Source organism: Rhincodon typus, chromosome 42 (assembly GCF_021869965.1).
Source record: "Rhincodon typus isolate 14 chromosome 42, sRhiTyp1.1, whole genome shotgun sequence".
NCBI classification, from domain to species: domain Eukaryota; kingdom Metazoa; phylum Chordata; class Chondrichthyes; order Orectolobiformes; family Rhincodontidae; genus Rhincodon; species Rhincodon typus.
This window is the reverse complement of record NC_063373.1, coordinates 9,329,689-9,351,856: the sequence shown is the minus strand read 5'-3', so window position 1 is coordinate 9,351,856 and position 22,168 is coordinate 9,329,689. Positions and strand designations below refer to the sequence as shown.

The window sequence follows — 22,168 nt, the reverse complement described above, 5'->3', positions numbered from 1 at the left end:
CCCCCCCAGGATATTGGTACCCCTCTGGTTCAAGTGTAGACCATCCCATTTGTAGAGGTCCCACCTACCCCAGAATGAGCCCCAATTATCCAGGTATCTGAATCCCTCCCTCCTGCACCATCCCACATCTTGTGGGAGTTACCAAATGGCAAAAGTCTGTTAACGAAAAGGTAATTGTCAAAGTGTAATTCAGTGGATTCTGGAACAAGGGAGTTTCCAGTTTAAGGATATAGTTCAGAAAGTGACTAGATCTTGCAATTTAACACCTAAAAAAGGTCTTAGTAATGTCTTGCAGGAAAAGCATGATATTTACATTCCTGTACATGAGGCTAAGTTAAAGCCCATCATCAAGTCCAAGTTCAGATCCAGGTTGTCCAGTATTTACATTGGAATTAGAACCAGTTAGTCTGCTCCAACTGGAATTAGATCTGTAGCTTCCCACGATATCTGCATCAGTATGTGGAACTGGATCTGTCAGTGACAGATTCCACAGTCCTTTGGAATAGAAAGGATGCTCAAGGATCATGACTAAAGAAATTCCTCAATGCCAAGTGGTCTTTCCTATTCCAAGATCGTCCCTAGTTCCAGATTCAGGCAGGTGAAGAGTCCTTTCTGCATCTAGGAGCAGCAGTACAGTAAGCAAAGTGAACTTGAGTGTGAACAGGAGCTACTGGATAAATAGCCGAGGAGCAGGGTTAGAGTGGTGGCAGAGTTCTAGAGGTAAACAGGAGCCATATGCAGGCTTGGCTGCTCAGGAACCAGGTCAAGAGATTGGAGTATGTCTGAAGGGAGGTGGATTATAGAGTACTTTTGCCATTGTAATTTGTTGGAAGAGAGAAATCTGATTTGTGGTTAATGGGCATTGTCTGTACTTGACAAGGTTCAAAAATGAGAAGAGAAGTCAGCCCTGTGAAATATTTCTGCAGTGTGGAAAAATCAGGGACACTGGTGAGTACATGTGGATTATGTTTAACTGCAACTCCAGATTGACCACATTGGAGCCTGGAGCTGTAAATGGACTCAATTAGCATGTTTAGTGAGTTGGTCACACCACCACTAAGGGTCAAGAAAGAGTTGATCAGGAAGACTAGCAAGTGTTTACTGGCAGTGCAGGAGCCTCCTGCGGTCATTCCCCTTAAACAGGGATACCTTTTGATATTGTGTTGGCTTCAGGAAGCAACAGCAGCCACCAGATCAGTGGCACCACAACTGGTGCTGTTGTACAGCAGAGAGGGTCAAAGTTTAGGTGAGCAGTAAGATCAGGGACTCTAGCCAGGCCATAAGGGAGACTCCAGAATGGTGTTGCCTCCCTGGTGCAAGGATGAGAGTGTACACAATATTCTGAAGGGGTGGTGAGCAGCAAGGGGTTGTGGTCCACTTGGTACTAAAAACATAGGCAGTAAGAGGTCCTGCAAGAGGAATAAGGTAGTTAGGTAGAAAATTGAAATACAGAACCTCTAGGGTAGTAATTGTTGGGATTACTTCTGGGGTAGGTGGGAACTGAGGATAGGTTGCACCATATCCTTTCAGGGATGTTTGCTAGTGCCACTGTTTAAAATAGTGAAGTGATGTAGGAATAAGAGCAGGAGGTCAGCAGTTGGTGTTTGAGGAGAGGGGCTATATCAAGTCAGTTTCATAGGAAGAACAGTCAAGGCCAGGTTACTGAACACAGCCTGACCAGGAGTCTGAAACAGTCAGTAGTACAGCATGGATACAGGCCCTTTGACACAAATTGGTCTATGCTTACTATGGTGCCCATTCAGTTCCAAATACCTATATTTGGAACATCTCTTACCCTTCCCATGTACCTATCCAAGTGTTTAGGTGTTACTATTGTAACTGCCTCAACCACTGACAGCTCATTACATATGCTCAACAAGTTGCCCCTTGAGTACTTAAATCTGCACCCTCTAGTTTGAGTTCCCCATCCCCATCCTATCTATACCCCTCAAATGTTATATACACACCTGAATGAGGTCAGCCAGTCCTATCCTGGCCAACCTCTCATAACTCAGGCCTACTAGTCCTAACCACATCAAATCCTCTTTGTACACTTTCCAAGTCAAGTGTGTCTTTCCTACAAGAGAAAGACCAAATTTGTATACAATTCTCCAAGTGCAGCCTCACTGACAACTTGTACAATTGTAAAGTAACATCCCAACTCCTATACTCAATGCCTTCACCACTGTGTGGTACTACTTTCAAATGAACCATGTACTTGTACTCCTAAATCGTTCTGTTCCACAACAATCCTCAGGACCTTGCCATGTATTGTCCAAATCCTACCCTGATTGGACTTTCCAAAAGTACAACACCTCACATCTGTATTGAATTGCATTTGCCAATCCTCAGCCCACTTCCTCATCTGAATAAGATTCGTCTAATTTTTGATTACCTTCCTTGCTATCAAGGACACAAAGTTAGGAGGTATCATCTACAAACTTAATCATGCCTTGTACATTTCACATCCAGATCATTTATGTAAATACCAATTCTTTTTCATTAGTGCAAGGAGCATAACAGACAAGGCAGATGAGCTTAGAGCCTAGATTAGTACATGGAACTACAGTATGATGGCTATTAGAAACTCAGTTGAGAGAAGGGCAGGAATAGCAGCTCAGTGTTCCAAGGTTTGGATGTTGAGTGTTAGAGTGTACTGTGGCAGAAGGATTTGCATTCCTCATTAACGAAGTCACAGCGGAGGACATCTTGCAGGGCTCATCCAGTGAAGCTATATGGCTAGAATTCAGGAAAGGTGCAATTGCTATAACAGGGGTTATAGGTCAGGCCTCCCAATAGCCAGCAGGAATTAGAGGACAGGTGTAAGATCATGAAAAGATGTTAAAAACAGGGTTGTGGGCAATTCTAATTTCTCCAGCAGAAAATGGGACTCCCTCAGTTAGGGGTTTAAATGGAGCTCTAAGGTTGGGGTGGATGTTGTGGATTGTTGGCTCTGAGCTGGTTTGTTGTCCTGCAGATGTTTCATTAACCTGCTGGGTAACATCAGTGCAGCCTCTGATAAAATGCTGTTGTTTTCTTGCCTAGTATTTAAACTCGTGTCTGTTGAGCTGGATTACCTCACTTCTGGTTTTCTTTGCAGTGGAGTGTATGTATAGCATCCAGATCCGTTTGTTGATGGGCTTAGTAGTGAACCAGGCTTCTTGGAATTCCGGTGCTCATCTCTGCTTGGCCTATCCCAGGTGTTGTCCCAATCAACCTGGTGACTTTCCTGATCATGTGGATGGAAGAGTGTATTGGTAGTGTCTTTTTGTTGCTAGTTCGATGGAGCAGAATTTTTGTCCAAACAGGAGATCTTTTGAAATAAGATGTATTAGTCCAGCTAGGGAAGGGGCCATATTAGACTTGTATTGGGCAATGAGTCTGGCCAGGTGATTGAAGTTTGTGGGGCAACTTTGAGAACTATGATAATCATCCTGCAAGTTTTAAAGTTAGTTAAAGGGACAAGACTGGCCCCTGTGTGACAGTGCCAGTTTGGCACCAGCTAATCACAACAGAAAGCAGGAACAGGAAATATTATTTGATGGTAAATCCACTTGATATGGAGTTCTTAAAAGCCGATTGACCAGAGTTCATAACTGGCATGTTCTGAGAAGATTAACTAAAAGGATAACAAAATTCCTGAATTTTGTGGACAAGGCATATTCTAATTGAGAAAGTATTAACTTCAGGAAGAGGCCTTTGAGGAATAAAGGAAGCAGAAAAAGAAATCAGGAGGTTGACAAGAGACCATGAAATGTCCTCAAGTAAAATCCCAAGGTATTGTATAAATCTAATGAGCAAGATGGTTGCTTGAGAAAGGAAAAGGAATTTAAGCATGGAGCCAAATGGGAGTGAGTAAAGTCCTTGTGAGTACTCAGCATTGGCATTCACCAAGGTGGATGGTAAGTTGAGGGGTTTGTTAATACTCAGGCATATTGACTGTCATGTTGGGTATCTCAAACAATATTAGGGTAGGTAGATCCCATCAGGCCCTGGGGAATTAAAACACTGAAGGAGGCAAGGGAGGAGATTGCTGGAGCCTTCAGAGATTCTGTATCCTCTTTAGCCACAGGCAAGGTCCTGGAAGAGTGGAGAAAAGCCAATGGTGTTCCTTTGTTGAAGGGCAACAGGGGATCTTCTAGAACATTATAGGCCAGTGAGCTTTATATCATTGGTAGGGTATTTATTGAAGATTCTTGGAGGATTCACTGGAATTTGAAGAATAGACTTAGTCATATGTCTCAAAGTTAAGTTTGAGGTGAAGAATGAGGGTAGGGTAATGTCTGTTGTCAAATGCTTTACTAAAGTCCATGTAGACAAGGTCTTTCATGGTAGGTTGATCCACAAGATTGGAATGCATGGTGAGTTGGCAGGTTGGAGATAAAATTGACTTGGCCACAGAAGACAAGGCAGTCATGGAAGGGTCTTTGACTGGAGATCTGACCTGTTGTGTTCAGCAAGGACCAATGATGGGAATTTTAGTTATTTGGATACAAGTGTGGATGGTCCAATTAGTAAGTTTGCAGATGTTGCAAATCAGCAGAGTTGTGGAGAGCAAGGAAAGATCAATGCTCCCAAGGGTCCAGCCATTGATATGCAAAGGAGGATTTGGGTGCAGAAGAGGTTTACTAGGAGGTTGCTTCAATTTGCCTAACCTCTCCTTGTGGCTAACATGTATTGTTTTCATTCATGAAGGCTGAGGTGCATCTTGATTTGTGTAAGAAATAGAGGGCAATGGATAAGGTACAGCTTTTTGTAGCACAGATGACAAATACTAGAGGGCATAGGTTTAAGTGTGGGAAGTTTAAAGGCAGTGTCTTTGGAACATGCTTCCAGGATGTGGTAGAAGCAGATATGAAAGCAAAGTTTGTGTTTAGACAGACATGAATTAGAAGATGTGGACCATGTGCAGGCAGCTATGGTTTATTTAGGATAGCATCACACTCAGCACAAAGTGGCCTGAAAGGTCTGTTCCTGTGCTGTCCTGTGTTTGTACAGTGTCTATACAGAGAAAACAGAGATATGACTGATCTACATCAAGCAGCAGCTGTGTCCCTGAAATTGGGATTCAGAACCCCATGTTAGTCATTTCATAGTGTTGATATTCCTATGCTGTCAGACTAAGCCCTTTAGCCCAACCTACACCAGTCTATACTAATCCTGGGTATCTGCACTTTAACCTCCACCCTGGCATTTTGTGCTCATCCAGATTAAAGTGTTGCATGTGTCCCTGCCTTCACCACCCTCTGCATGAAAAACCATTTGTGCCCTCTAGTCAGACATCTGTGGGGAATATTCTGATCTAGAATACACCTCAATCAAATCCCATTCAGCCTCCACTAAGGAAACAAACCCACTTTATCTAATCTTTCCTTAATATTTTCCATCCCAGGCAGCACCCTGGTGAATCCTCTGCACTCTGGCACAATTACATCTAGTTGCCACACACTTGTGGCAAGAACTGCCATGTTCCACCTGTGGCCTAACTAGTAATTTGTTTTGTTAGATATACTTCCTTACTTCTGTTCTAGAGGAATTAGTCAAGGCAAGCATCCCATATGGCTTCATCCCACCTATGTGGTAACACCTCCAGAGATCTATGACTTGATTGTATTTTTAATTGTCACTTGTATCTTGGTACAGTGAACCAAGTTTATAATGGTGCCACATTCTGGGACCATCTTGAATTACAGATTAAAGTGACTGAAGTGATTAAATTAATGTTGCCAAAACAGAAAGCTTCAAGGGTTCATCTTTCCCTGTAGCCTTCACCCTCTGCTCCTCTAGTTGCTACCATCTGACATCATTCCAAGGATCTCAGCAATGTGCTCCTTTCCTGCCACCAGTACTGACTTCCATGTGCACTGTGAGCTGGAGATGGTCATGCTGCATGGGTCCCACACCACCATTACTGAACTTTGACAGGTCCTGGGTGGTTTTTAGTGCCACCTGAGAGCAGAGGTGAGTTGTGGAGATCAACCTGCCCCAAGCAGGGCACCAGGAGACATCCAAGGCAAAAGTGACCAAACTGTAAAGACAATGAAGCTGTGTGGATGACCCTTGCACAAGAGCTGAATGCTGCATCTGTGACCACAATCTTGGAATACAGGGCAACACTCCCTCAGGATTGCTTTTTCCTGTGTGTACATCAAGGTCCTTTCTCTTCAACACTCCCTAGGTGCCTACCATTCATTGTACATTCATCCCTTAGACCTCCACAATGCAACTCACCTATCAGGATTAGTGTCCATTAGCCATTACCAGGTAATGGGAACAGAAGGGCAATAGCTTGAGACTATCCTCCTCCACTAATGTCATGTCACCTGACAACATATTTACATCCACATTAGTTCCTGTAATGAAGGGTCCCAGCACTGGTGCTAGTGGTCACAGGCTTCCAGACCAAGAAACCCATCACTCACTTCCCATTTGAGAGAATTTTAGGTCCAGTTGGCCAACATAGATCCTGCAGACATTTTGTAGAAAGCTTCCATACCAGTCCTTTAACAAGAACACAAGCCTGTGTAAGCCACATCAATTGCACTACCCTCCACGTTCAGTCACTTAAAAATTAGACAGGATCTGCCTCTAGTAAATTTGTGCTGACTATCCCTGATCAATTCCTGTGTTAGTGATTAATCCTGTCTCAAGTTTCCAGTAGTTTCTATATCAGACTACTGATGGCTTATCCTGTTGCCCTTGCACAAAGGAACCACATTGCCCTCCAGTCATCTGGCTGTTCGCTAGTGAACTATTACATCTGCTCAGCTAACCAGCAATCCCACTGTCTCCCATAATGGCAGGGTGTACATCTTACCATACCCTGGATGTTTACATACCTTTCAGTGATTTTCAGACATTTCCTCAATCTTAACATGGTCTCAAACCTCCACATGCCAGCAATTCCCTAGCATAGGTTTTTCCTGTTTCTCAATTCTGCAGTTGTTCCCCTCACCTGAATCCTGTCTCCATGTCCAGATTGCACCTTTGTCTTTAAATCAGACCTTTTCCATGGTAATGTTTGGAGACATTACTTTCCACAGTGGAATTTGAAGCAAAGTTTAATTTCACTAAAAACAGAATTAAGCATGGTTTTGCTTATCTGGTTCACCATAAAAAGGTGGTGTCTTGGTGACACCTCAAACTGAAATCCAGAACTGTTTGAATGTTCTGAGTCATTTAAGTGATTGCACTGTTCCAAGGGGCTCAATTTTCTGTAATTATTCAGTTATAAGTTGTGATTTATCATTACTGAAAAGTAAACCTTCCAAAGCAAAAAGACAAAGACAACTTTATTACCTGTAGGTTCAGGACAGTCTTTTCAGATTTGCCTGTGTGCCTTGTTTAAGGGCAAGATAAAGTTTGCTTCACTATAAGTTTGGTTATAACCAAAGTTCTCCACAGTAGAACACCCAGGTCCTACAGATGAACCTGACTAGACAATTCTACCACTTGCTTAATGTTGGAATCTGCTGTCAGTTCCATGGGTTTTAGTTATTCTGAACCAAGGGAAAGCCATTTGAGAAGCCTGGACACAATGCTTATCTGGGCCAGCTGAGCTTCATTTGAGGTCTGAAGTTAGTTGTCATTTTCTTTGGAATTAAGGTAGTCTTTATATTAAAAGGGTGCAACATTTGCCTGCTTTCTCGACACCCAGATGTCTATGAATCAAGCCCATAGCTTCATCTGACTTCCTGGGAAAGACAACTATTCAGCTGCTCAAGGCTCCTTGGACATGTCACTTCCAAATGGTCATGTTATTTGGCAAGTGAAGTTCTCAAAAGCCACCTTAGTCTAAACTTAGGAAGTAACTGAATCTAAATTTTGATACTCACTTCCAGCACTGAGGGAGTCTCTACACCATGTAGACTACAATATAAAAAGCAGTCACCACCAGCTTCTCCAGGTTAGTGTTCAGAGTGAGCAAGAAATCCCATGAAGGACTGAATAGAAAAGTATGCACTATTCATTCTAGAGAATGAGCCAAGAGACTAGACATCTAAGGCCTTGCCACTGGCAAGGAGATGCAGAAAGCACTGCTCAAATCAGATTCTTCCATGAAGAATTTTTGATCATGAAGCCCTCCAATTGCATTGTCAACTATTCATTTCAGTGTCTATTTGTTACATTCCAGCCAAGATCTGATATTCATCCTCCAACTGTGCTACCATGGAGAAGTGGTCAATTCTAGGAACACCTAGTCTACACTGCTCCAGTTATGGTCCACAATTCTGGAAAAATTCATTGCAGGCAGATAGCCATTTCCATTCCTGGGAATAATGGGTGTAGATTGTGTTAAACAGAGGACAAGCAAACATTGGCCTAAAGGCCATTCTCTGCCCCACTTCATGTAGCTCTACAGCAACCGAGTAGATCTGGCTCAAGTATCTGCCAGAACCACCAAGTGAGGACAACAGTTTTATCCTAAAGGACACTAGAATCAGACCCACAATGTTGTTGTCTTTAAGGCTTTCTGAAATAGGCCCAGCAATCCAATGACTGATGACCACACTTCAACATTCTCTTGAACAACCAATCTTAATCCAATGCTCCACTACCATCCATATGAAGGGACAGTTACAAACAAAAAGTAGTTCATGCACTGTCATTTGTGAAGATCTGCTTTGCAGTTTCTTGGACACTGACTTATGGAACAAATAGCATGATGGCTACTGAGTCAAATGGATCATTCTTTCAGAATACCTTTTGTATACATCCAATCATTGAGGATCATCTATTGCCCAACACTTGCAACTTGTTTAGAGGTGGTCCAACACAAGCAGGTATTTTGTTGATCCACTTCATTTCTCACATCCATCACTAAGCACATTTTGTCTGGATTTGGGCCCTTGAAGAGTCATGCCACAAACACTAATGTCTAGACCTTGGTCCAGGCTCTATTCATGTACCACCAAAATTCCTCAAGGTGGTAAAAAGCCAAACTGTTAGAGGTAAAAGTCACTAGTCAGTGTGATAGGGCTACTGTCATTAAGAATTGGTCTAACAAGAGGATCACCTTGCCTGAGGCAAGGGGAGAGAGATCGAGAAATGTGGGACCCTGTTCTTAACTTGAACCTGAACTATTGGTACCACTGAATCCCAAAACTAGACATCATTCAGCCAACTGAGCTAACTGACCAGCTTGCTGACAGTTTGAATTGATGTCAAGTAGCACATGTTAAACCAATGTGCAACATGCCTGATGGTTTTAAAACAGGGCATCATGCTCCCAGATTTACCTCTTCAAATTCAACAAAGTGTTCAACTGCTTTAAAATGCCAATTCCACCCTTAAGGTTAGCCCAGTTCCTGTTTGAGCTGATGAATGCAGACATCAAGCCCAATAGTCTTTAGGCATGTCCTGACCTGAGTCATGTGATGAAGTTTAATGCTTAACATGCTTTGAGGGTCAGAAAGCTCTGGCATTAGATCAAAATGGTATTTACAGAAATCATGTGACTCAACTGGAGGTAACTAGTTGAGTCACCTCAATCAAAATAACCCCTGAAGTATTGACCAAAATCAATATTTTATGACTGTCATGACATGGGGTTGCTTTTCAGCACATTCTACCCATTATCTTCTTTGTAGCTCATTATCACTTGCCCAGATTCTGTCCTGGCTTGCTATCAATAATCCTTGTCTGCCTGCTCCTTTCACATCTCCACACATCCGTTCACTTCCCAACTGCCTAAAGCCTCATCTCCCAGGCAAATACCACCTCTTTGCTGTTACCAGTCCTAATAAAGAGCCACTGGGCTCAAATGTTAACTGTGCTGTTTCACCTCTAATGTTGCTAGACCTGTGAAGAATTGCCAGCAATGTTACATTGAGAGCAGAGTGCACGAGCCCAGATGATAAAAGCTGGTTCAGGAGAGAACTGAACCAGTACAGCTGCTGATTCACAGCTAATAGAAGTAACTAGAGTTTTATATAAATGTTCAAGAGTCAGAGTTAGGTTGTCCCCAGATATCAGAGGTTGCACAAAATGCAGTTTTTGTTGCTGGTCAGTCAAGTGAGCATTCAAAGATGTGATTTCACTGGAATAATGTTTGAGGGGGATGTTGCTGGGGTAAAGAGTGGAATCAAATTTGATCTTTATCAAAATGTTTAGGCTGGTTGTTTAATGACTGTTCTTTGCCTGAAGTACGTTGATGGCCTCAAGTTCAGTGTCTCACTGCAGAATTTGCAAAGTTAAAACAAATTCTGGTCTGTCAAACCATGCTTCATTGGCAGGAGTGCAGGTGATGAATATTTAAGCAATGGGAAACAGCAAAAAGCAACTAGTGTTATGGGGTTAAAATTGTTTGAGATAGTAGGAACTGCAGATGCTGGAGAATCTGCGATAACAAGGTGGTTTAGAGCTGGACGAACACAGCAGGCCTAGCAGCAGAGGAGCAGGAAGGCTGATGTTTCGGGCCTAGACCCTTCAGAAAGGGGGAGGGGGAAGGGGGTTCTGAAATAGATATGGAGAGGGGATAGAAGATGGATAGGGGAGAAGATAGGTGGAGAGGAGACAGACAGGTCAAAGAGGCAGGGTGAGAGAGAGAGATGGGGAGTTAGGAGGAGATAGGTCAATCCAGGGAGGACAGACAGGTCAAGGGGGCAGGATGAGGTTAGTAGGTAGGAGATGGGGTGGGACAGGTGGGAGGAAGGACAGGGATGAGCTGGGCTGGTTTTGGGATGCGGTAGTGGGAAGGGGAGAGATTTTGAAGCTTGTGAAGTCCACATTGCAGCCCTCCCTAACTTGTCCTTCCTCCCACCTATCCCCTGTCCCACCTCCATCTCCTACCTACTAACTTCACCCCACCCCTTGACCTGTCTGTCCTCCAACTCCCCACCTACACTCCTTTACTGGCTCCAACCCTGCCCCTTTGACCTGTGTCTCCTCTCCACCCATCTTCTATCAGCCTCCCCCTATTTATTTCAGAACCCCCTTCCCCTCCCTCATTTCTGAGGAGTCTAGGCCCAAAACATCAGCCTTCCTGCTGCTGTGATGCTGCTTGGCCTGCTGTGTTCATCCAGCTCTACACCTTCTCTAGTCTTATGGGGTATTGTCTCAAAGTAAATCTAAGTTTAACTGGCAATGTTGAGGGCAAGTGGGGTGTGTTTCATTTTTAACCACTATTCCCTTTGAAGAGGTGGTTTTTCAATACAACTACAGGGAAAGAACTAGTCATGCACTTGGAATAGTAAACAGATTGGCCCCCTTATCCAAGGCAGGCTTTCCTGGCTTGGAGGCTGTTCCAAGAAGGTTCACAATTACAGGGACAGAGGGGGTTTCTCTTAAGGAGAAGTTGAGCTTGTACTCATTGGAGTTTAGAATAATGAAAGTGTGACCTTAATGAAGCATATGTTTTAAAAGACTTGATAGGGTAGATGCTGTGAATAGAATTGTGGGATAGACAGTGAACATTAGGTGACACTTAATCTGAGATTACACAGTTAGACCAGGGTTTGTGGGGAGGGGGGAGGGGGAGGGGTGGAGGTGGGGGTTGGTGAGGGGAAGGAATGCACTAGTACATCTGCAGACTTCCTTACCATTGCATTGGGGTGGGGGGCAAGGGTTGCTGTCTAGGGTGCTTTAAGGATTCATATTCAAAACTCGAGTCAAGGATGTAGGGTTACACAGAACAGGCAGGGAAAGGGGCAAGGATGATCAAATGGCAGATTAGATCCAAAGACTAAGCTATTGGAGTAGAAGTAAGCCATTCAGCCCATCAAGTCTGAAGGGCCAATGGCCTATTTCTGCTATTAGATTGCATTTCCCAGTGTGACAGAGGTTTGAACATAGTCACTCTTGAGAACTGGATACCAATATTCACTTACCAATCAGGAGAGAGAGAGAGTTTGAATAAGGACATGAGAAAACTTGTACTTACACCAATGGAAAAGTGGGATTGTCATTGACTACACTGGACTGATGGGCTGACTGGGAGATGTCAGGAGAAGAAGTCTGAATTTCACCGCTTGACTCATCCAAGTCTGTAAAAAGTATAGAAGGTAGAGATCTGAATCAGTGATGTTGACTCACTAGTTAGCAAAAGCAAGTGTCTTAAATTATTGACATTAAAGCCAGTCCATGTGTCTATTGACAGAGCTTCCTGGCAAATTCATACTGATCATGCAGTGGGTAAAAGCAGACTCAAACCTAGCATCCTTAGGCTGTCAGGTAACATGTGCCACACAAGTTGAAGGTAGTCATTTCCTAGCATGACATTTGAACATCACATCTTTATAGTGAAGGCATTGCTATCACTACATCCAATATCCTCAGGGTTACTACAACTAGTCTACTTACCATTTTCAGTGATGCAATGACTATGGAGACGAGTGGATCAGAGGCTAGGAAACTGTAAAGTAACTTAGTCCCTAACTCCAAAGTTTGTCCATCTATTGAGGCAGCCAGCTCAGTGATGAAGTAGAAACTGCCCACTTGGCTCTTGGAGCCTGTTCCACCATTCAATACACTCATGGCCAATCATGCAACTCAGTCTCTCCTCCGATCCTTTAGTCTTGGTCTTAGAGAGTTATACCTTCAGGTCTTGTTAGTTTCCTGTGACATTAAATTCCTTACGCTTACCACTCTGGGTAAATTCCTCCCTAGTGCTATCCATATCCTTAGTCTGACTTCTGGCAGGTGAGTCCAGAGGAATCAGGAATGTTATAGGAATATTATTCTTGCATCTACCCTTTCTAATCCAGCAGGAAGCTTTAGGTTTTTAAAAAATACCCCTCATTTGAGATTGAGTGTGAGTCCTAACCAGTAAAATCTGTTAGTGTACATCAATCCTACCTACTCAGAATTAGTTTATACCCTCTTTGCACTCCATGGATAGAGAGACCAAAACTGCATGATACTCCAGGTCTGGTCTCAAACTCGTACAAGTGCAGCAAAATACCCTTGGTCCTGTACACAAACCCTGTCACTATGAAATGAGGCATACCATTCATTGCCTTCATCTAGTGAATTTCATGCTTGTCTTCACTAACTGGTGAAAGCAGACAGCAGATTTTTTTGTCTCTATTTCCCCAGTTGATGGGTATCCTTATGTGAAGAAACTAGATAACCTCATTGAAATTCATCTGCAATTTGTTTACCCATTCAACTTGTCCAAACACAAGCACCTCTGCATCCTTCTCAGCATAGTTATCAGTTCTACAGCAGATGGGCATTGCTCCAACATTCAAGCTCAGCACCATTCAAGACAAAAAATGCCCACTAAATGTGTGGCAGAAATACTCGCAAGATTCCCTTTAAGCCTCAGCCAGCCTTGACTACTGTTCTTTTATGGTCACAAAATCCTGGAATGTTCCTACAGGAACAACTGCAGTAGCTCAAGGTAATTCAGCCTTCTCTAGGGTGAAGTGTGGAGAATATCAGTTGACATTGCCAGAGAGACCCACATTTCCATGAAAGAACAGTGAAATGTAATGGTGAACCATGAAACTCAAGCACTGGGAAAACCCATTTGATTCAATAATGTTCTGTCAAGAAGGAACATGCCATCCTTAACTTGTCTGGTCAAGATGTGACTCCAGACCCATAGCAGTGTGGTCACCTGCTTGTGCTTAGCCCCTATCCCACCAAGCCTCAATTATTCAAGTAGCCACAGTCACCACTTCCTCTAGAATACCAGTAAGATTTGTCCTTCATGTCTTTAAAATCTCTCCTTTCATCTTAAAAATATATCCCCTAGACTTGAAATTCCTACTGTAGGGAAAGCACTTTTCATTGACCTTATCCTTCATAATTTTAAAAAAGTTAAAGTCACCCTTCAGCCACTTGTGCCAATAAACCAAAGAACATGCAAATCTGTCCAGCCTGTCCTTAACACAAGCCTTCCATTCCTAGCAACATCCTGGTAAATTTTACTGAACCCTCACCAACTTAATATCCTTCCTATGAAGGGACCAAGCCAAACTGATAGTGACTCCTCTTCTGGAGTACTAACATCTAGTACAACCAGAATATGACTTCCTAACTCCTATATTCAGAGTGTGCAATGAAGGAAAAAAGTGCACTAAACACCAAAACTACCCTATTTACATGTCACACAAATTTCTAAGAATTGTGCCTAAACCCCTAGGTCTCTGTTCCACAAGAGAACCCAGGCCCTACTTTTAATTGTAGGAGTCATGCCCTTTTTTCACTAAAATACAATGCCTCACATATCCAAGTTAAATGCCATCTACCACTCACCTAGTGACTAATTGATCAAGATTTTTGTAATCTTAGAAGACCTTCTCTGTCCATTAGACCACTAACTTTGGTGTCAACCACAAGCTTACTAACCATGCCTTCTGTATACACATACAAGTGATTCATACAAATGACAAAATCAAATCCAGCACTGATCTCTATAGAACACCACAGTAAAGGGGCCAAAGGATTATGCTGAAAGGTAAGAAAGCAGATTTGAAGTACCAGATCAATCAGTACTTCATTGAGTGACAAGCTTCTGCTCTTGCATCTTAGTCCTTCAAAACACTCAAGGTAGCACTAAACAAATCTCCTGTGTGCCTGGTCAGCAAGATCTTCAATTGAAGACAAAACCATGATCATCAACCTTTTTCCAGAGAAGTTGCCAGGATGCTCTGCTATCTTTGCTTTTTCCACTTGATCCTCCAGACCCATTAGAAATATTTGAGTAGTGAGTAGGCAAATTCACAAGACCTAGCCTCATGTTGCAGGCACATAACCACTGCCAACACACAAATCCCTCTATCCTGCACCAATCACTAGCATCTAAAGAAGAGAGGAGCTATAGAAGCCAATACTAGAATAATAGTCATACCAGACACAAAAGACTCTTGGTAAGTCATTGGACACACAGTAGCTTTTGGTACTCCATGTTTCCAGTGTGCAGTGGGTAAAGTCACTTTGGCACTTCTTTCCATTCCCAAATTGGTTGTTCACTATGTGAAAGACAACATAAAAATAGAAAGAAGGGATTAAGCATAGTATAGCATAGCATTAACCCCCAAAGGAAGATTAATATTAATTTTGTCCAACAAAAGAACTCAAAATAAACAGCAAGTCTCATAGACAAGAAAATAAACTAAAATGAGGGAAATTGAGTTATTAACCCTGCCCCACTAGTTTAGGGACAAAACCAATACACAACACCATACTCACCCCTTACTAGATACAAGATCCTATTCCCAAAGCTATCAGAAAATTGCATTAAAAGTGGGACACCAATCAGGTATTGGCCAATGACATTTTAATTTCAATCTTAACACCCAACCGATTCGAAATTGTGGCTGGTGAGGTCACAGCCTTCTCCTCCAATAGCAGGTCTTGCTTGTTGACATAGATAGAACTCCTCCAGTGTTGAAGCAGGCCATCCAGCCCATCGAGTCTACACTAACCCTCCGAAGAGCATCCCACCCAGATCCACCACTTGCCCTATCCTATCCCTGCATTTCCCATCCTAGACTCTATAGGCAATTTAGCATGGCCAGCCCACTTAATCTGCACATCCTTGGACTGTAGGAGGAAACCGGAGCACCCAGAGGAAACACACACAGACACAGGGGTGAGAACGTGTAAACTCCACACAGACAGTCACCCGAGGCTGGAATTGAACCCATGTCTCTGATGCTGTGAGGCAGCCGTGCTAACCACTGAGCCACTGGGCCACCAGATGAACTGGCATTGATGAAGATGCACCTGAATGGCACCTTCTAGTCGAGGATGCCGGCCGGAAAATTATGGGGTGTTCTTGATGGTGGTGATGTGGGGGTGGTGGTGATAGTGGTACCATGGGAGAAATTGTTGGGAAAATGGTAGCTGTGGTAAAACTGAAGGGGACAGATTTGGGGAATTGGTGGTAGTGATAGTGTGGGGTGCTGCGCTGGGAAGTTGGTGGTAGTAATGATGCTGTCAGAGCAGTGTTGTGCAGTCTGTGGTGATGATAATGTTGGGCATGCATCTTGGAGAGTTTGTGGTGGTGATAATGGCCAATGTTGGGGGCAGTGTTGGGGAGTCGCTGGTGTTCCACTGTTGAGGAGCAGTGTTGGGAAGTTTGTGCTGGTGATACTGTGGGAGGGGCCATTGTTGAGGAGTTGGTGCTGATGGGATACTGTAGGAGGGCGCAGTGATGAAGAATCAGTGGGCAGTGTTGGGGAGTTGGTGGTGGTGGTTATACTGTTAGGGCAGTGTTGGGAAGTCAGTGACGATGGTGATAATATGTGGGGGGTTGCTGTGTGAGCGAGTCGGTGAAGGTGGCGATACTATAGAGGCACAGTGTTTGGAGGTGGTGGTGATACTTTGGAATGGGCCAGTGTTGAGGATTTGGCGAGGGTGGAATACTGTGGGGGTAATGTTGGGGAGTCAGTGGTAAGGGTGACACTGTGAGGAGCAATGTCAGGGATGTCAGTGGTGGTGTTGATACAATAGCGGGTCTGTTTTGAAATGTTGGTGATGGTGATACTGTTGTAGGGGACAATGCTGGGAAGTCAGTAATGGTGGTGATACAGTAAGACACATTTCAGAGAAAGTTTACTAGGCTGGTTCTTGGGATGAGCCGATCACTATATGAGGAAAAGCTATACAGGCTAGGCATGATTCATTTAGAGTTTAGAAGGGTCAGAAGTGATGTAATTGAGGGAACCTGACCAGTTCAATGTTGAAAGGATATTTCCTCTTGTGGGAGAATCTAGAATGATGGGTCATAGTCTAAAAATAACGGGTGCACATTTGAAACAGAGCTAAGTAACTTTTTTTTAGACGGTTGTGAGTCTGCGGAATTTTGTTCCTAAAAGGACAATGGATGCAGAATCCGTAAATGTTTTCAATGCACTGGTAGAAAGGTACTTGATTACCAGGGGAATGAAAGTTTGTGGGGAATGTGTAAAAATGTCGAGGTTAAAAACCAATCAGTTGTGATCTGATTAAATGGCAGAGCAGGCTCAGTGGCCGAGTGACCTATGCCCTCTAGTTTTGTACTCCCCCGCCCCAGGGAAAAGTCCTTGTCTGTTAACCCTATCCATGCCCCTCATGATTTTATAAACCTCTATAAGGTCACCCCTCAGCCTCTGACACTCCAGGGAAAATAGCCCCAGTCTATTCAGCCTCTCCCTATAGCTCAAGATGTCCAACCCTGGCAACATCCTTGTAAATGCTTTCTGAACCCTTTCAAGTTTCACATCATCCTTTCTAAAACAGGAAGGTCAGAACTGCACACAGTATTCCAATAGCAACCTAACCATTGTCCTGTATTGCTGCAACATGACCTCTCAATTCTTATACTCAATGCACTGACCAATTAAGGCAAGCATACCAAATGTCTTCTTCACGATCCTATCTACCTGTGACCCAACTTTCAACAAACAAGGAACCTGCACTCCAAGACAACAAGGTGCAGGGCTGGATGAACACAGCAGGCCAAGCAGCACACACTCCCCTCCAGCCCCACCACACCCAGCACTTTTCCCTGCAACCGCAGGAAGTGCTACACCTGCCCCCATACCTCCTCCCTCACCCCCATCCCAGGCCCCAAGAAGACTTTCCACATCAAGCAGATGTTCACCTGCACATCTGCCAATGTATTATACTGCATCCGCTGTACCTGGTGTGGCTTCCTCTACATCGGGGAAACCAAACGGAGGCTCAGGGACCGCTTTGCAGAACACCTACGCTTGGTTCGCAATAAACAACTGCACCTCCCAGTCGCGAACCATTTCCACTCCCCCTCCCATTCCTCAGACGACATGTCCATCCTGGGCCTCCTGCAGTGCCACAACGATGCCACCTGAAGGTTGCAGGAACAGCAACTCATATTCCGCTTGGGAACCCTGCAGCCCAATGGTATCAATGTGGATTTCATAAGCTTCAAAATCTCCCCTCCCCCTACCGCATCCCAAAACCAGTCCAGCTCGTCCCCGCCTCCCTAACCTGTTCTTCCTCCCACCTATCCCCTCCTCCCACCTCAAGCCGCACCCCCATCTCCTACCAACTAACCTCATCCCGCCCCTTTGACCTGTCCGTCCTCCCTGGACTGACCTATCCCCTCCCTAACTCCCCACCTACACTCACCTTTACTGGCCCCATCCCCGCCTCTTCGACCTGTTTGTTTCCTCTCCACCTATCCTCTCCTCTATCCATCTTCTATCTGCCTCCCACTCTCTCCCTATTTATTTCAGAACCCCCTTCCCCTCCCCCTTTTCTGATGAAAGGTCTAGGCCCGAAATGTCAGCCTTTCTGCTCCTATGATGCTGCTTGGCCTGCTGTGTTCATCCAGCCCTGCATCTTGTTGTCTCGGATTCTCCAGCATCTGCAGTTCCTACTATCTCTGATTCAATACTAACCTGCATTCCAAGGTTGTTTTATTCAGCAACACTCCCCAAGACCTTACCATTAAGTGTATAAGTCCTGCCCTGATTTGCTTTCCAAAATAAAGCACCTCACATTTATCTAAATTAACTACATCTGCCACTCCTTGGCCCATTGGCCCATCTGATCAAGATCCTGTTGTACTCCAAAATACCCTCTTTGCTGTCCACTACACCACCAATTTGTGTCATCTGCAAATTTACTAACCATACCTCCTATGTTCACATCCAAATTATTTATATAAATGACCAAAAGCAGTGGACCCATGACTGATCATTGTGGCACACCGCTTGTCAAAGACCTCCAGTCTGAAAAGCAACCCTCCACCACCACTCTCTGTCTTCTACCTTTGAGTCAGTTCTGTATTCAAAAGGCTAGTTCTCCCACTATTCCATGTGATCTAACCTTGCTAACTAATCTACCATGAGGAACCTTGTCGAATGCCTTACTGAAGTCCACAAAGAAGATGTCCACCACTCTGCCCTCATTGATCCTCTTTGTTCCATCTTCAAAAAAACTCAAGTTAGTGAGACAAGATATCCCATGCACAAAGCCATGTTGACTATCCCTAATCAGCCCTTGCCGCTCCAAATACATGTAAATCCTGTCCCTCAGGATTCCCTCCAACAACTTGCCCACCACCGATGTCAAGCTCCCTGGTCTATGGTTCCTGTCTTTTCTTTACCACCTTTCTTAAACAGTGCCACCACGCTAGCCAACCTCCAGTCTTCTGGTACCTTGCCTGTGGCTATCGATGATACAAATATCTCCCAACAATCACTTTCCTAGATTTCCACAGAGTTCTAGGGTACACCTGATTAGGTCCTGGAGATTTGTCCACCTTTATACATTTAAAGACATCCAGCATGTTATCCTCTGTAAAGTGGACATTTTTGAAGATGTTGCAGTTTATTTCCCCATGTTCTATATCTTTCATATCCATCTCCACAGTAAAACTGATGTAACATATTCATTTAGTGTCTCCCCGATCTCCGGTGGTCCCCCACATAGGTAGCCTTGATCTTTAAGGGGCCCTATTCTCTCCCTCATTTGCTTTTGTCTTTGTTGTATTTTTAGAATCCCTTTGGGTTCTCCTGAACCCTATTTGCCAAAGCTATCTCATGTCCCCTTTTTGCCATCCTGATGTCCCTCTTAAGTATACTCCTACTGCTTTTATACTCTTCTAGGAAATCACTTGACTCCTGCTGTCTATACTTCACATGTGCTTCCTCTTATTCTTGACCAAAACCTCAATTTATCTAGTCATCCAGCATTCCCTACACCTACCAGCCTTGCCCTTCACCCTAACAGGAACATACTGTCTCTGGACTCTTGTTATCTTGTTTTTGAAGGCTTCCCATTTTCCAGCCATCCCTCTACCTGCAAACATGTGCCCCCATTCAACTTTTGAAAGTTCTTGCCTAATACTGTTGAAATTGGCCTTTCCCCAATTTAGTACTTTAACTTTTAGATCCGGTCTATCTTTTTCCATCACTATTTTAAAACTAATAAAATTATGGTCACTGGCCCCAGTGTGCTCCCCCACTGACACCTCAGTCACCCGCCCTGCCTTAATTCCCAAGAGTAGGTGAAGTTTTGCACCTTCTCCAGTTGGTACATCCACATACTGAATCAGAAACTGTTCGTGTGCACACATAACAAATTCCTCTACATCCAAGTCCTTAACATGATGACAGTCCCAGTCTTTGTTTGGAAAGTTTAAAATCCCCTACCATAGCCAAGCAGATAACTGAGATCTCCTTGCAAATTTATTTCTCAATTTCCGGCTGATTATTTGGGGTGTCTGTAGTACAATTCCAATAAGTGATCATCCCCTTCTTATCTCTGAGTTCCACCCAAATAACTTCCCTGGATGTATTCCCAGGAATATCCTCCTGAAATATAGCTGTAATCAAAAACGCCACTCCTTTCCTCTCTTGACCCCTCAATCCTTCCTATAACGTCTATACCCTGGAACAGTAAGCTGCCAGTCCTCGAGCCACATCTCTGTAATTGCTATGGTATCCCAGTCCCATGTTCCTGACCATGGCCTGAGTTCATGTGCCTTACTTGTTAGGCCTCTTGCATTGAAAGAAATGCAGTTTAATTGATCAGTCCTCCTCGTTCTCTACTTTGTTCCTGCCTGCCCTGGTTATTTATGAGACAACTTTCAACCTTTATGTGTGTGGTGTAATGCAACATGTGTAATGTATTATAACATATTTGGAATTCAGTCTTTTTTGCAAATACAGGCAGATGGATTTTATTTAATTCTGTGAGTTAAGCCTTTTTACAACAAACTTTTTTTATAAGATCTGAAGCAGTGGCCGAAATACATCAGTTTCAAGAAAGCATATGATTGCAGTCAAGTACTTAGAGATTCTTTTATAGTTTACATGAATAAAAATCCAGTCTCATGGATTTTTAACTGTTGGAGTAATCACCTCAAGGCAATGTTGCCTTAAGGCAAGTCCTTAAGGAATGTAGTTTTGAATTCAGTTCAGAAGATTTCGGAGTTCAGTTCAATGCAGAACAGTTTCACCTTGCAGGGGAATCAAGTCAGGAATTTAGGAGAGCTGGTCACCTCATTGGAAGTTAAGTCATAGAGTCATACATCATGGAAACAGACCCTTCGGCCCAACTCGTCCACATGAACCAGGTTTTGTAACCTGAACTAATCCCTGCATTTGGCCCATATCCCTTTAAACCTTTTCTATCCATGTACCTGTCCAAAAGTCTTTCAAATTGTCATTGTACTCACCTCTACCACTTCTTCTGATAGTTCATTCCATATACACGCCACCTTCTGTGTGAAAAAGCTGCCCCTTAGATCCATTTTAAATCTTTCCCCTCTCACCTTAAGTCTATGCCATCCAGTTTTGGACTCCTCTACCCTGGGGAAAAGACATGGCTGTTCATCTTATCTATGCCCCTCATGATCTTATAAATCTCTATCAGATCACCTTACAGCCTCCTATGCTCCATGGAAAACATCCCAGCCTATGCAGCCTCTCCTTGTAACTCAAACCCTCCTGTCTCGGTAGCATATTTGTAAATCTTTTTTGCAACCTTTCCAATTTAATAACATCTTTCCTATAGCAGGATGACCAGAATTATATGCAGTACTCCAAATGTGGCCTTACCATGTCCTGTACAGCCTTAACATGACACCCTAACTCTGCACTCAGTGCTGTGACTGATGAAGGCAAATGTGTGAAATATTTTCTTCACCACCCTCTCTACCTGTAAGACCATTTTCAAGAATTTATCTACCTGCACCCCGAGATCTCTCTGTTTGACAACACGCCCCAGGGCCCCATCATTAACTGTGTAAGTCCTGCCCTGGTTTTTCTTATCAAAATGCGATGTCTTGCACTTCTGTTAATTAAACTCCATCTGCTATTCCTCAGCCCACTGGCCTGGTTGATCAAGATCCCGTTGTACTCTCAGATAACTGTCTTCACTGTTAACTATACCACCAATTTTAGTGTCATCGCAAACTTACTAACCATGCCTCCTGTAATCTCATCCAAATAATTTATACAAATGACGAACAACTGTGGACCCAGCACCAATTCTTGTGGGAAACTGGTGGTCACAGGCCTCCAGTCCGAGCAACAACCTTCTCCACCCTCTGTCTCCTAGTGCAAAGCCAATTTTGTATCCAATTCGCTAGCTGTCCTTGGATTCCATGTGATCTAACCTCACTAACCAGTCTACCATGCTGAACCTTGTCAAAGTAATTCCTGGGATAGGAGGAACTACAGATGCTGGAGAATCTGAGACAACAAGGTGTAAAGCTGGATGAACACAGCAGGCCAAGCAGCAT

General features: G+C 43.7%; 1 protein-coding gene across 4 annotated transcripts in view; it reads right to left on the bottom strand.

Moving 5' to 3' along the window:
* Positions 1-15,204, bottom strand: part of LOC125487527 (targeting protein for Xklp2-A-like) — a 34,243-nt gene extending 19,039 nt beyond the window's left edge. For all 4 annotated transcript variants that reach the window (XM_048619187.1, XM_048619190.1, XM_048619188.1 and 1 more), the window contains exons 1-3: positions 15,139-15,204; positions 14,798-14,918; positions 11,882-11,984 (exon numbers count right to left, since the gene is read on the bottom strand). In XM_048619187.1, the coding sequence (XP_048475144.1) occupies positions 11,882-11,984; positions 14,798-14,900 (206 nt within the window). In that variant the 5' untranslated portion in view covers positions 14,901-14,918; positions 15,139-15,204. The remainder of the gene's footprint in view (positions 1-11,881; positions 11,985-14,797; positions 14,919-15,138) is intronic.
* Positions 15,205-22,168: the final 6,964 nt, after the last annotated feature.